Here is a 15,215-nt window from a genome sequence, read left to right on the forward strand (position 1 = left end):
AAGCTTATCCTGTATACAGATCATTCAGGTACTTGTTACAATCCACTCCCTCTCATGTCCAGTGGTTTTCTTATACCTCTAGTACTAAGCTAAGCAGAAACAGCAGGAGTTAGGCCTCCTTGGCTGGCACTGGGTTTTGATGGAGAGGCTGTTAGCTTTTCCTGGGGGATGCTGTGAAGGCTTTGCAGGTAGTCCTGTGTGTGGTGAGGGAATTCCCTTCAGGATAAACTATGGGGAGTTTTTGCCATGAAGTATGTTAGATTTTTATCAACATTTTTTTCTATGTCAGCTGAGATGATCATGTGCTTTTTAGTTTCTAGTCTGTTGATGCAGTGTGTCATGTTGACTGTTTATGTAGTGAAGCAGCCTTCCTGGGTTAGGGACAATACACATGGTGGCCCTGTGTGATTTCTAAAGGTGTTGTTGAACTTTGTCTGCTGGTGCCCTGTGAGGGTTTTGCATAAATTCTCCTTAGAGGAGTTGGCCTGTAGTTTTGTTTTCTTTAGATTTAAAAAAAAAAAAAAGATTTGTGTGTGTGTGTGTTTTGTGTATATTGGGTTGTGTTGCCCTGTGTTTTGTGTGATTTTTGTGTTGTGTGTTGTGTTTCAGGTATTGTGTGTATTGTATGTGTTCATGTGTGTGTTGTGTTGTATGTTTGTATTTTGTGTTCTTGTGTGTGTCCTGTTGTATATTTTGAGTTCTTGTGTGTGTTGTATGTTGTACTGGGCATGTTGGGTATTATATTGTGTTTTGCAAGTTGTGTGTGTGTATGTTGTGTTGTGTGAGTGTGTGTTGTGTGTTATATGTTATATTTTGTGTGTGTGTGTGGTGTGTATGTGCATATTTTTACAGGTGAGTGCAGTGCCTTTGGAAGAGAAGAAAAGAAGAGAAGGCATCTGTCCCCCTGGAGCTGGTGTTTTGGGTGGTTATCAGCGCTCAGCATGTGGTGGGAACCAAGTTAAGGTTCTTTTACCAAAGCATTTTCTTCCTTGGTGATTGATGTGGAAGGGCCCAGCCCACGGTAGCTGGTGCTGTCCCTGGGCTGGTGGCCCTGGGCTGCTTAAGTAAGCAGCACCCTGTGTCTTCTGCCAATCCCTGGCCTGACTTCCTGGGTGATGGACTACACACTGGATGTCGAGTAGACCCTTTCCTCCCCAGGTTGCTCCTGTTATGTGTTTTATCACAGCAGCAGGATGGCTTAGACTGGGCTCCTGTCCACCAAGCGTCTCTCCTGTTCCTGGCTTTCTTTTCTTAAAGCGTCATAGATGTTAAAGCTAAGTAATTAATTAACTTCATAAAGTATGTATGTTAATAGTCCCTTTAGTTCAATTTTGGGAAAAATTCAAGAAATACTGACAGTGGCACAGTCTGGTAGAAAAGGGTCAGGAGTTTAAGGCCAGCTTGGGATATATAGAGAGATTATGTCTCAACAAAAGAAACACAGAGGTCGGGCGTGGTGGCACACACCTTTAATCCCAGCACTTGTGAGGCAGAGGCAGGTGGATTTCTGAGTTCGAGGCCAGCCTGGTCTACAAAGTGAGTTCCAGGACAGCCAGGGCTATACAGAGAAACCCTGTCTTGAAAAACAAAAAACAAAAAACAACAACAAAAAAAAAAAAAAAGAAAGAAAGAAAGACACACAGAGGAGAAAAATGGCTTTAACTTTGCGAGTGCTCGGTGGAACTCGGTTATGGAATTCTTTGGCCCTGTGCTGCTCCTTGCAGCCTGGGTCTTATTTCTCCACTGTCATTGTGCAGTCAGGCGCTCTGTTTCTCGCTGACTCAGTCTTAGCCATTCTGTTGCTCTAGAAGGAGTCCACCCCTCCCCTTCCCTAGCCAATGCCATTGGAACAGATTTGCTTATAAGAAGCCCTATGATTCTCCGAATTTTCTGGCATTTTGTGGTAGTAGCAATTTTATTTTCATTTTTTAAGTTTTGAGTAGTTTGTTGTCCACTTAAGTAAGGAAGAACAACCCTGTTTATTTTCTTAGCTTGATTGATTATATCTGTAGTTTTTCTATTATATTTAGGTTGCTGTTTTGGTTTTCCTTATTTCCTTCCTCCTGCTGATTTTGAGCTTGGTTGTAACTGTGCAGTGTCCTGACCAACCTTGGGCTGCTCTGTAGTCCATCTTTCGTGTGGCCATCCTCCCTTCCTGGTGTCCTGGCAGCTCTTAAAGATGCTGGCTGCTCCCTGAACAGTGAATCAGTGAGCCTGTGTGTATGTGTGTGTGTGTGTATGTGTGTGTGTGTTGTTCATGTGGATAGTAGTGTGTGTGTACACACATGTACACTCATGTGTGTGTGTGTGTGTGTATAGATTATGCTGACATATTTCTAGTGTGTCTGTGCAGAGGAACTTGGATGGTAGAAAGAGTTCTTGTCACAGGGAGTTGTTTCTGCTCAGCTGCCTGGGCAAGCCACCCCTTGCCTCTGTGGTACCCAGTGTGGATGCCAGTCACCCTGAGAACACTGTGCCCGTGTGGTCCTCTTACCTGCTGCTGCCTGGAGGGTTTGGTTTTTCTCACTATGGTTTAATGGCTTTGAGGCTCCTTTTCAGTGGGCTAGCACCACAGCATTTTACAGCTCAGCTACCTGGGCACTGCCCTTCTTGTCTTCACCTTCACACCTTCTTGTCTTGGCTGCAGAGAGCGTCCTCTTTCTCTTCAGTTCACAGTTCAGAAGCTTAGGGATCTCTACTGTGTTTCAGCTACAGTAGGGTTTGCTCTTCTTGGGATTTCCAGAGAGTTAATCCTTTAAACTGACTGCCATTGACTCCTCCCCCTCATCTCCTACTTCCCCCCACTCCTCCCCCCTCCCTGTCCCCCCTCCCCCTCCCCCTGCTATAGAAGTTGACTCTTTTGTGTTTCCATCTTACAGGAAGGTAGTAGTAGATGATGTTATTAGGTTTTTGATCCACTTTGAAAAACCTGTTTCACTTGGTGTATTTAAGCCGTTGACATTCAAAGAAATGATGGAGATGGATTTATGTCTCCCATATTTATACTGTTTTCTGTCTGTTCCCGTATGTTTGTGAGCCTGATTTTTGGGTTCTTATTCAGTTTCTTGTGTACACCTGTTTTCTCTTTAACACATCAGTTATGTTTCTTGTTTTTACTTTTTAGAGTTGCAAATCCACATAAATCTAAGTGCACACCGATCAGTCCTCGACCTCTGCATCTGTGAATTCCCTGTGGGCCCCCTGAGCCTTGCATCCCTTCTGTCCTTCATCTCACTCATTTGTGTGTGCATATAAGCACAGGCATGCCTGAGGTGTGTGCGTATGGCGCCCTAGTGAGAGATGCTGCCGGTGGCAGTTCAGACCAGCCGTATTCTGCTGCCCAGTTGATGATGGGAAAAATATGTTTTTGTTGTCCCCTACGTCCTCTCCTCAGATCTTCTTCCTTTTTCATAGATTGTGACCCACATTCTTTCCCTTCTTTTTGGAGGCAAATATAAGAGCATCTTGGTCTGTGTGAGAAGTCCTTATATTCTTCACCTTCAAGAAATAGTTTCAAGGATACAGATATCCAAGCTTGTGGCTTTCTCTTGTGTTTATTATTTTTGACTTCACTTTCTTTGGTCTCTGAGAAGTCAGATATACTTTTTTTTCTATGTTTTTGTACTCTGTGAATGCCAGTTCTTGCAGGTGCCCAATAGAAGGCATCAGATCTTCTGGAACTGGAACTAGAGACAGCTGTGAGTCACTATAAGTGCTTCCCTCACCCCGACCCCCCCACCCCACCCCAGGGTTTCTCTGTCCTGGCTGTCCTGGAACTTGCTCTGTAGATCAGGCTGGCCTGGAACTCAGGAGGCAGAGGCGGGCAGATCTCTGAGTTTCTGCCTCCTGAGTGCTGAGAGTAAAGGGGTGCACCACCATTGCTGGCTACCAGCTCAGCAGGTGTTCCCATTTTTTTTGTGTGTTTTTTTTTTGTTTGTTTTTGTTTTGTTTTGTTTTGGTTTTGGTTTTGTTTTTTCGAAACAGGGTTTCTCTGTGTAGCTCTGGCTGTCCTGGAACTCACTCTGTAGACCAGGCTGGCCTCGAACTTAGAAATCTGCCTGCCTCTGCCTCCCAAGTGCTGGGATTAAAGGCGTGCACCACCACTGCCCAGTTCAACAGGTGTTCCTAACATGTGTTAGGACATGTGTTCATGGAGACTTTGTGCAGAATTTGTGCTCTAGTAAACTGACCTCTGTTCTATTTGGGGGCAGTATTTTGCTTCCTAAGGTTTGGGGGTGTTACTGAATTTTCAGTAAGTTTATTCTTTAACCTCTTGTAGAGATACATTCCACACGCCTTATCCTTAGAACTGGAAACTCAAGTCCCATTTACTGTTGCTGCTGCTTGTTCTTCTTCCTTCTTCCTCCTCCTCCTTTCCACTTTTCTTTTTTTAACAGAATGGAACCAGGAACCTTTAGAATAGCCTGTTACCTGTCCCTCTTCTCTTGTTCTGTGTGTCTTGTATCGAGTACAGCACACTGGCCCCACTCACATCAGCTGTGTCTTCTGCTTGGGATGGTCTTCCCTCATGAAACTACCTGTACTCAGCCTGCACCTGTGACCCCTTCAATCCATGGTTCTGCTGTTCTAAGATGCTCTGTGTTGTGATGTGTGGTGTCTTCCCTAACTAAGTCACAAGCTCCATTATGTATCTGTGGCCAATGGAGTAACCAGTGACTGGTAAATATGTGGGTGAAGGTACATGATCTCGTATGTTGGTCTGTGCACACCTACTGTTTGCACCCCTACTGTGTGCAGCTCCTGGCCTGCACACCTCTTCTCTGCTACTATGCAGCTCCTCTAAAGGCTTGTACTAGTCTTTAATAGCCTTGTTTTAGTATGGTTATCGATTGAAATAATTCTATTTGTCCTGGTTCTTAGCTAGCATTTATGTCTCTTTGTCCTTAGCACCGAGGGACTCCAGGTAAGCAGAGCTACAGCCAGCTGTTGCCTGTGAAGAGTCAAATCTAAAACGTTCCAGATTCCTTGGGGGCACGCCATAGTGGCACGCCATAGGGGCACGCCATAGTGGCCATAGAAGCTGCTCCGGGAAGTTCTCCTCGTTTGCTTGTGTAAGGATTACCCGAGGAGGCTGTTCAACACGTTACCCAGTTAAATGTACCTTCCCTCTTTTTCAACCTCTGGGTTGTCTCTGGTTAGGCCTAGAGTACATTTACTAAGTATCTGAGGTTTCTGAAGCCAGACCATATGACGAATGCACAGGAGAACATTCCACAGACCCTGAGCACAAGAGAACATGGGACGCTTTGGGGTGAGATGTTTAAAGTACAGAGGTACACAGGGAAGGAGAGCAGGCAGCCTTGATAGTGCAGGCTGATTATTCGTGCCAGTGGATTTCATTATGCCATGCACATAATATATGGACAGGAGGCACTTCGCATGTGTGTCTTACCAGTGGCTGTATCACTATGTGTGTCAACAGCCGGGAGTGACTGAGGCTCATGAGCCCAGGCTTGGGTGCAGGCATTTGTGGAGTCCACAGAATCCACAGCTGAGTACGACTGATACTGGCTTTTCTCTCCCAGCATAGCTCCCACCAGCACTGGGAGCTCCTAGGAGGCAGGCAGCTTCCAGCCCAGTCACAGCTTGATTTGTTATATCCTGTGACCAAGGTTTGTGGCATCGTCCACAAGAGGGTCTTATCACCAAGAAGGATGTAAATTTTTATGTGATATAGACAGTCCCTAGATGTCTCATGCCTAGAAGGAAGGGAATTTAAATGTTCTTTGTGTGTGTGTGTGTGATTATCATTTTTTAATTGGGTATTTATTTCATTTACATTTCCAATGCTATCCCAAAAGTCCCCCCCACGCTCCCCCACCCACCCACTCCCACTTCTTGGCCCTGGCGTTCCCCTGTACTGAGGCATATAAAGTTTGCACGATCAATGGGCCTCTCTTTCCACTGATGGCCGACTAGGCCATCTTCTGATTCATATGCAGCTAGAGACACGAGCTCGGGGTGGGGTGGGGTACTGGTTAGTTCATATTGTTGTTCCACCTATAGGGTTGCAGATCCCTTTAGCTCCTTGGGTATTTTCTCTAGCTCCTCCATTGGGGGCCCTGTGATCCATCCAATAGCTGACTGTGAGCATCCACTTCTGTGTTTGCTAGGCTCCGGCATAGTCTCACAAGAGACAGCTATATCTGGGTCCTTTCAGCAAAATCTTGCTAATGTATGCAATGGTGTCAGCGTTTGGAAGCTGATTATGGGATGGATCCCCGGATATGGCAGTCTCTAGATGGTCCATCCTTTCATCACAGCTCCAAACTTTGTCTCTGTAACTCCTTCCATGGGTGTTTTGTTCCCAATTCTAAGAAGGGGCAAAGTGTCCACACTTTGGTCTTCGTTCTTCTTGAGTTTCATGCGTTTAGCAAATTGTATCTTATATCTTGAGTATTCTAAGTTTCTGGGCTAATATCCACTTATCAGTGAGTACATATTGTGCGAGTTCTTTTGTGATTGGGTTACCTCACTCAGGATGATGCCCTCCAGGTCCATCCATTTGCCTAGGTGTTCTCTGTATCTTCACTAGCACATTTTATTGATCTTAGCTGTTCTAATCTGGTATAAGATGAAATCTCAAAGTAGTTTTCAGGGATTTTTTTTCCTCCCTCCTCCTGTGTTGAGGAATCAGGACAGTACATGTAAGGATCCCTCCCCATCATTCCTGGATGGTGTTTTCTTCTCCATGTTCCCTGAGGGTATTGTTTTCAGTGAGTCCTGGTTCTCTGCAAGGTTACTGCCTTGTTTTGTGTCCTTTAAACCCCAGTGACCTGGAGAATGGCAGCCATCAGAGCGCCTCTTTCTCGGACTTCTTCTGCCCTTCTGCCCGTCCAGAATTTCTTAGCTTAACTATGTACTTGGCATATTATTTAAATGGATATGAACTATCACTTTTAGATACTGTATACTATGGTTCTCTACAAATATAGGTCTGCCATATGGCTGAAATATCAATCTCGGTCTGGGGAGGGGAGTCAGCGGTTAAGAGCACTTGCTGTTGAATCACGAGGACCAGGGTGGATCCTGGCACCTCTGTGGTAGCCACGGTGATGGTAACTGCACTTTGGGAGCTCTGCACCATCTCTGGCCTGCATGGGCGGGCACTCACACACTCGTGTATAGACACTCACACACTCGTGTATAGACACTCACACACTCGTGTATAGACACTCACACACTCGTGTATAGACACTCACACACTCGTGTATAGACACTCACACACTCGTGTATAGACACTCACACACTCGTGTATAGACACTAACACACTTGTGTATAGACACTCACACACACACACAAGAGTGCTTTATGGTTTAGGGCTCTTATAGTGGAGGTGAAGATGCTGGGGAGTTAGGAACCTTTGTCATAGGGATCGGGCGAAAAGTCTTTCTGCAGTTGCGCCTGGCTGTGGTCACCCCAGTCCTTTAGTTGAAGAAGCACTGGGACCTAAAGCTGGGTAGATTTAGTTAACATCTGCAAATGGAAAGAAGCTGTGAATGGAGGGATGCCGGAGAGGTCTGCACGTCCCTAGTGTTTGTGAGCAGTACCGTCTTGCAGCCTTCCATCTTGCCCGTTACAGACTCACTCCATTCAGCACTGCTTGGTGTTTAAGGCAGCAGAGGCTGATAGCCTTAGCTGATTGAGTTCCGGGTGACTGTATGTTCTCCTGAAGTGTCTGCCAGTCCTCGCTTGCTGTCAAGCTCACGTTCAGAGCTTGCTCATATGTCTTGTTATGTATTTAGCTCAGGTGAGCCTCAGGCTTGTGGGTCTCTTGAGCCCTGGGATTTCATATACTGAGAATGTGTCACTCTGTAGGACACTCTAGCGCCAACTTCACTCTGTAGATTGGGCCAGCCTTCAGTCTGCAGTAGTTTTTCCTCTCCAGAGCTGGGAATCCAGGCATGTGCCATGACACTTGGTCCCAGCTTGGTTCTACTTTTAAAGTAATATGGCAGAATAAGGCAGTGCAATGCCTTTAGCGCCAGGACCTGGGAGGCAGTGTGGGCAGTGCGCTTCAGCCAGGAGAGCCTGTCTGAAAAACACAAAACCATACTGTAGGATGTGTCTTTTGGGGGAGGCAAACAACACGGGAATATATATGTAGAATCCCTTTGATGCTAGTTTGCTGTATAGAATATATATGTAGAATCCCTTTGATGGTAGTTTGCTGTATAGATCTGTACTCATTTTGAAAATTCGCCCCCTATTTCATTTAGCATTTTTAAGTTTCTTGGACAGTGTTAACTCATTCTCTTTGATGTCTGCACTATGTATGTCATGGTTTGCTCATCCTCAGAGATAGACTTACAACCGTCTGCCTGTCCTTTAGTGCTGCAGCCTCCTTTAGAGACGGTTGGTGCTCACTGGCAGGGTGGACCTGGTAGTGATGTTGTGCCGCAGGCTTCTAATCAAACCTTTTCAGGCTGTCAACATGTGTTGAAGAGGGAAGAGTTGACTGTAAACTGGAGTATCTTCCCGTGTCTGTCTGTTTGTCTGTCTGTCTATCTGTCTCTCTCTCTCTTCCTTCCTTTCATCTCATTATGTTCTCAGGCTGCTCCTGGGCTTTTGGCCTCCTGCCTTAGCCTCCCAGGTACAAGCAGATGGCCCCATACCCGCTCCGCTCTGCTGTGTAAAACCTTTGTCTGATGTCCCTCTGTAGAGAAGGGACGTGCAGTTTTTTACATGGTGTACTGCTCAGCGTTGTAAAACCAAGATGCGTGTTAGAAAGCAGTGACACAGAAAGAAGCACTTTACAGAGCAGCTGAGAGGACGTGGGGATGGGCAGGGCTTGGGGTTTGCTTTCTAGTGCCATGATAGTTGTAAAGTAAGTTAAGGCTGGGTCTTTGTGTTGTATAATTGTCTCTAACCTTTATAGCCTCCACCAGGCAGTGTGAAAATGCCTAATGTACCCAACACCCAGCCGGCAATAATGAAGCCAACAGAGGAACATCCAGCTTACACACAGATCACAAAGGTTAGTGCCTGTCAACTGGGTAGACTGGTAGCGGAAGTTCATATGTGATCTCACTGTGCAGTTTATACGGTGAACTTTGTCTTGCCTTTGGTGCCAATGGATAATGCCCTACAGTAACGACACTGGAATAGTAAGTATGCTGGGTGAGAACTCAGTGCCTACCTGGTGGGCAGCTTGAGGACTAGGGGCTGGCAGCTGTGCAGGAGAAACAGGCGAATGGACTCCTGGCATCCTGACATGCAGTTGGGAATGCCTGGCACCCTGTGACAGTTGGAGCACAGCATGGCTGATGCACACCCTGTCACCTCAGCATCCTAGAACATTGCAGGTATCTTAAACTCTTCTCGAATTTGTCCTTCATTCCATCCATTCCTCCTCAACTGTTCCTGCCTGCGCTCCCACTCTCATTTAGGCACAGCGTTACTAGACCCTGTCTACTCTATCCTAAAGGGCTCATTTTCCAATGGCATGTGGCTGTGTGCACTGAGAGCAGGTGCCCTCAGAGGCTGCAGTTACAGGTGGCCGCCTGATGTGGGTGCTGGGAACTTGTCTGCAAGAACAGCACACATACTCTAAATTGCTGAGCTGGCCGTCTGCTCCCAGACTCTGGTTCTGAACGAGAGCTGTCATTTTGGTTTGTTTTTCCCGTCCTGTGGCCTCAGCATTGCCCCCGAAGGCTAGCATAACTAAAAGAGCAATATGAATCAAATATCTCACTAATATTTTCCAAAGCTATAGTTTTCAGTGAATCCCTGTTTTGAAAGTTCATTTACTGTTTCTCTCCTGGTATAAAGGTAGGCACGCAGATATTGGAATATTTCGATGGTCAGCTAACCTGTGTGTGTTGGCCATTTTGTTTAGGAACATGCCTTGGCTCAAGCTGAACTGCTCAAGCGCCAAGAAGAGCTGGAGAGAAAAGCTGCAGAGTTGGATCGTCGTGAGCGCGAGATGCAGAACCTGAGCCAGCATGGTAGTATCCGGAGAGTGGGATGGGTGTCTGTCCTCGCTCTGCGTCACTGGCGTGTGACAGAGCGCTGCCCTGGTTTCTGACTCTAGCAAAGAGGTCAGACACAGCAGATTGCTTACTTGATACCTGCAGCTCTCTGATCTTGCCTGATAGCTACAGTCTTTTGATAGATTAGAAGAGCCCTGGCGCTCTCTCCGAGAAAGTGAGACAGATCCGATAAGTGTGCTTCATCCCAAGCCAGAGAGCCTTTGATTCTCCACTTGGCTCTCTTGAATCTTTTCTTTCTTTCTTTAAAGAAGAGCTGGGACTTAAAAGAAAGATCTTAGTGTAGGCTTAAGCATGAGGGGGAAGAGAAAGAGGCCTCAGAAGAAAGGAAGGTACAGCTGAAAGCATGGGTGTGGGCTTCTCAGTAGCTCCCTTGAATCACTGAGTGTGCCGAGTGTGCCCCACCTTGGACTCTTGCATGTTCACGTTTATTGGTTGTATCCTCACAGGTACCCCATACTTGTCAGAAAATGCTAAGAAAGTGTTAGTGTGATTAATTACTTGCTGTGCAATCTGTTTAGGCTCTGAGTGCTAAAGATAACTCTAAAAGAATCTGTGAGGGAGAGTTAGCAGCCTCAGCAGAGGGATAAGCAGGGTTAGGGAAGGCAGGCGTTGTTAGGGTGGCTGGAATAGGGGTAACCCCAAACAAGGGCAGCAATAGTAACACCCAGTTCCTCCCTTCTCCTAGAGTGCCGGGACAAGTTTACCTGGTCATTTTCTTGCTTCCACTGTCACAGATGCCTCTATAGGAGATACAGTGATAACATGTCTTACTTTCTTTATGCTCACTGACACTAATTATTTCTCTGAGTATGAAAGATGTTTTAGTAAAGATAGTAACAAAGAGACAGTTAATAGTTACAGTTTGCAGTATGTTGGCACCCTGTAGTACTTCCCCCCCCCCCCCCCCCCCCCGTAATCCATGTTAAAATTTCAGCACCACCCTTGAGAAGTTACTTTGTGAGGAAATGAAGTTTCCAGTTTGTAAGACCACCCAGCCAGCAAGTGGCTTGACAACTTCTGGTTTCAGAGTCTCCAGTCTTCATTGCTATTCTTGGATACTTCTTACATGATGTATCATGTATATTCCCTGAGGACCAATCCAGGGATTCATGCTAGACGAGTGTTCTACCACGAGCTGTATTCCTGGTCCCCTCCCCCCCCCCAAATTTTAATACTATAACTAGTGTCACTGAGGACATATGCTAAGGAGAATAAGCAACAGGTCATACTTTTCTTTTTGAAAAATGTTCAGATAGGTAAAAATATATATAATTGAATTTGAAAAGCGATATAGTATAGTTAGTAATAGAAAATGACTTTTACCAGCACTCAGGAGCAGAGGCACGCAGATCTCTGTGAGTTCGAGGCCAGCCTGGTCTACACAGTGAGTTCTGGGACAGCCAGGGCTACACAGAGAAACCCTGTCTCGAAAAAAAACAAGCAAGCAAACACAAAGAGGGAGATATAGAGGAGGAGGAAGAGGAAGGAGAAAATAGACAATGACTTTCAGTTGTTCTTTTGCTTACATTTTGTCTGAATTTGTGCCTTACAGTTGCCTTTTGCTCCTGCCTCCATTTCCCAGGTCTTCTGCCAGTCTCTGTTTATTCAGACACAGCCCCCCCTCACACCTCACTGGGGTCTCTCCAGCCCTTAGGCTGCTGGAATCCCCCATGCCTTCACACAACAGACTGTCTTATGTTTTCTCACAGTGTTCTGATTTTCTGAGATAACTTTTTTTTTTTTTTTTTTGGTCAGTCTTTGAAGTGTCCAGATCTGCTCCTTTAGCCAGTCTTGTCTTGCTAAGAGCCTTGTCTTCCCTCTGCAGATCAGTTAGGAATGTGACAGAATTCTATTGAAAAGACCCACGACACCAGGAGAAAACAGAAGCTTAAGAATTAATGACCCTCCCCACAGAGAGCCAGGCTCTCAGCCTTTGAAATAACTCTGTTTTAGGCAGTTCTTAGGGTTTGTCTCTGGATTCTCCTGTACAGAAACATGCTAAACATGGTATGATATGGCACTGGGAAATTATTTCACCATTTATTGTTTCTTAAAAAAAAAAAAAAGGTTTCTGAGGAAAAAAGTTAAAAATGAAAGCTTGGCTTTCAAAGTTGTTGTAAGAGACAAGCACTGTAGTGTTTCATCTGCCATCTACCAAAGCCAGGCCTTTACTTAGAGCCCAAGTAGAATAAGGAAGGAGAGAATGTGTTTGCTGGAATAACTTGTTTTTTTTTTTTTTTTTTTTTTTTTCACTTACAGGGAGAAAAAATAATTGGCCTCCTCTTCCTAGCAATTTCCCCGTAGGACCTTGTTTCTATCAAGACTTTTCTGTTGACATTCCTGTCGAGTTCCAGAAGACGGTGAAGCTTATGTACTACCTATGGATGTGTGAGTATACAGCAGACACATCTATAAACGCATCGCGAGTTCATATTTCCATTAGTAGCAGATACCTAAATGCTATATTAAAGTGCATATTATATGTCTTTTCATATAGAACTTAATAGTCATAGTTTCAGAGTGAACAGTATATGTAGATAAAAAAAATTGTGTAAGTTTTTGGCTGAGGAAAGCCCACACATCCAACACCAGCAGTGACTCGGTGAAAGGCAACTTGTCTGTCACAGGAGAGGATTTCCCAGAGATCTCTTTCCTTTGAAGAATATTACCTAGGCGAGACTTGCTTTGGCAGCATTCTGCATCCCGTTTTTAATACCAAGGAGTACCATTTAGAGTCTCTTAAGTGTGGGCACTCTGGCTGATCTTAGGAAGAGTCAGGGGCTTCGGTCACGCGAGCTGTAACTTTGAACGTTGCTTGGGCATAGCTTACTTTTCATCTTTAAGTGGCCGTGAATACTTTTATTCTTGAAATTGCTTTATATGGGACAGTGTAATCAACAAACCAGAGTGTGTTTTCAGCTGGGATGTTTGTGATGTTTGAGTACAACTACAACTCTGAAATCTGAAATGTGTCGGGCAGCTAGGTTTGCTGTGTATACACAGACGTCCACTTAGTCCCTGATTTGTGTCCCAAACAGTCTCAGCCCTATTTGTCGAGAGTCTGTCAGGAGAGCGGGTGGCAGTGTGGTCCCTCATCTGCTGGACAGATGGGGCAGTAGGTGATCTGTAGGTGCGTTCCTTCCAAAGAAAGCGTGTGGGTTTTACTGGGTGATTAGTGAGACTTTAGTGCCCAGCTTCTCCTAAGTGGATATAATAATTTTCTTCAAACTCATTCTTCGTTGCTGGCCTATGAAAAACAATTGTTTATGGACATTACTTTTGTTATAGTTTTAAAAAGAACATTTGTTTCCATAGTCAAAAAAATTACAGTGGATATTACCTCATTTTTTTGTTTGTTTGTTTTTGGTTTTTTGTTTTTGTTTTTTTTGTTTTTGTTTTTTGTTTTTTGTTTTGAGATAGGGTCTCTTTATGAAACCTTGGCTGTCTGGGAACTGGTTCCATAGGCCAGGCTGGCCTTGAACATAGCAATCCACCAATGTCTGTTCCCTGAGAGCTGGGATCAAAGGCATGCAGCACCACACCCAGCTGGCTATAACTTTCAAACTTTTAGTTTCTTATTGAGATTTTGCCTTGGTATCAGTAGTATTCTGTATGTTTCATACTTCTATATGTGCACTGTGTTTTAATTACTTCTGTGTGTCATATATGTATTTGTATTTTTTGTATATGAATTTTAAAAATAGACATAGTATTTTAGGCATAAGTTATTTAACTTAATTTTTTATGGTAAAGAGGTAGAAAGAAAACTCTACAATAGATTTAATAAATGGAAGTTGGTTAGGAAAGATGGCTAATTTTAATGTAACTGCTAGCGCTGATGGTTTCCGAGCAGGTGTGCTGGGCCTCGGGAGTGCACAGCTTTCAGAGCATCTCAGAGGCGCGCAGGTAGTTGTAGGGTTTTCCAATCTCACTTAATTTGCAATCATTTTTGGAATAGGACTCAATATTTTCATTAGGCTTCTGTTTCAAGGAAGCATCGCTTGGAGTGAAGTACTAGCAGCTCAGGAAGGGCAGACACTGTGGGAGTGTGGTGCTTTCTAAAGTAGCAGCCTGGGAGCATTTCGGGTAACCGAAGCTGTGCTATTCATTCATTCATTCATTCATTCATTCATTCGTTCATAGTGATTGATAGCATTTGTTGGAGATGGATTTCATGCCCCAGCCACATCCTCCAGCAGGTATTATGTTACTTAGTCTTAGAGAAGCCAAAGCTTTGACAGTGTCATTGTCTAAGTGGGCCAACATTATATAACTGTGTAACAAGGTATTCTGATAGCTTGGTTCTTAAGCCCAGGGTTAGAGTCCATGGCATGCCATCCACAGAGTACCAAGATGAAGAAGTGATTTCCATTTTAATGAATACAATGAAGATGTGCTTCAATGATCCCTTAATGGAAGCAGATAATGGAAGCTGCAGTTGAACCATAGCAACTAGAATTATCACTGTGAAATGATAGTCAACCTTTCTGAATGTGCTTTTGAATTTAAGAAAAAAAATGAAAAGCAAACTGTGGACCCCAGCCACCAGGTAGCGAAGGAAGACTGCTGCTTGGAGCCTCTCCTTTTGTGGTTTGGATTTCAAGAATCACAGGGTACTGGCAGTTGCAAATTCAGGCTCACTGATCCTGTCTTTCAGACCCTCATAATGTGAATAAATCTCTCACATAAAAAAGTGTAGCTCATCTTATAAATCTGTGAACATGACTGAAACACTTGTTTAGTGTTGGCCTGTCCTCAGCATCTGACAGCATAGACACATAGAGATTCACAGCACAGATGGCGGAGTGTACATACTTAGCATTGTGTCTACATCTGACCCTACACAGCCGCACCCCCAGGTACCTGGGCAGCCTGGTTTTTGTACAAGTTGATGACTTGCTGATCATGGTTATTTTAAAAATCATCTAGAAAAAATTTAACATATTACAAAAGGTTATTGATATTTTCTGTACTTTGAAGTTTTGTGGACTTTAAAATAGGTATATACATACATACATGGTCTTTATTTTCTGTAAGTAAAATAGAAAACTTTAAAAAGTTATCCTTTTAAAGATTAAAATTTAAGTTAGAATGTGCTAACATTAAAGAAAAACAAAAACTTTAAGACAACCAGAAGTCATTTAGAACTACAAAATCATTTCTGATTTCACAGGATTTCAGTTCTGTGTTTAAGGTCTTAGA

At 44.3% G+C, this 15,215-nt stretch overlaps 1 protein-coding gene across 2 annotated transcripts in view; it reads left to right on the forward strand.

Moving 5' to 3' along the window:
• Positions 1–15,215, forward strand: part of Scamp1 (secretory carrier membrane protein 1) — an 83,315-nt gene that overhangs the window by 48,579 nt on the left and 19,521 nt on the right. For both annotated transcript variants that reach the window (XM_021180351.2, XM_021180353.3), the window contains 3 exons: positions 8,900–8,998; positions 9,860–9,968; positions 12,273–12,401. In XM_021180351.2, the coding sequence (XP_021036010.1) occupies positions 8,900–8,998; positions 9,860–9,968; positions 12,273–12,401 (337 nt within the window). The remainder of the gene's footprint in view (positions 1–8,899; positions 8,999–9,859; positions 9,969–12,272; positions 12,402–15,215) is intronic.

This window comes from Mus caroli, unplaced genomic scaffold (assembly GCF_978045245.1).
Source record: "Mus caroli unplaced genomic scaffold, Mus_caroli_1 scaffold_15, whole genome shotgun sequence".
Lineage (NCBI taxonomy): Eukaryota > Metazoa > Chordata > Mammalia > Rodentia > Muridae > Mus > Mus caroli.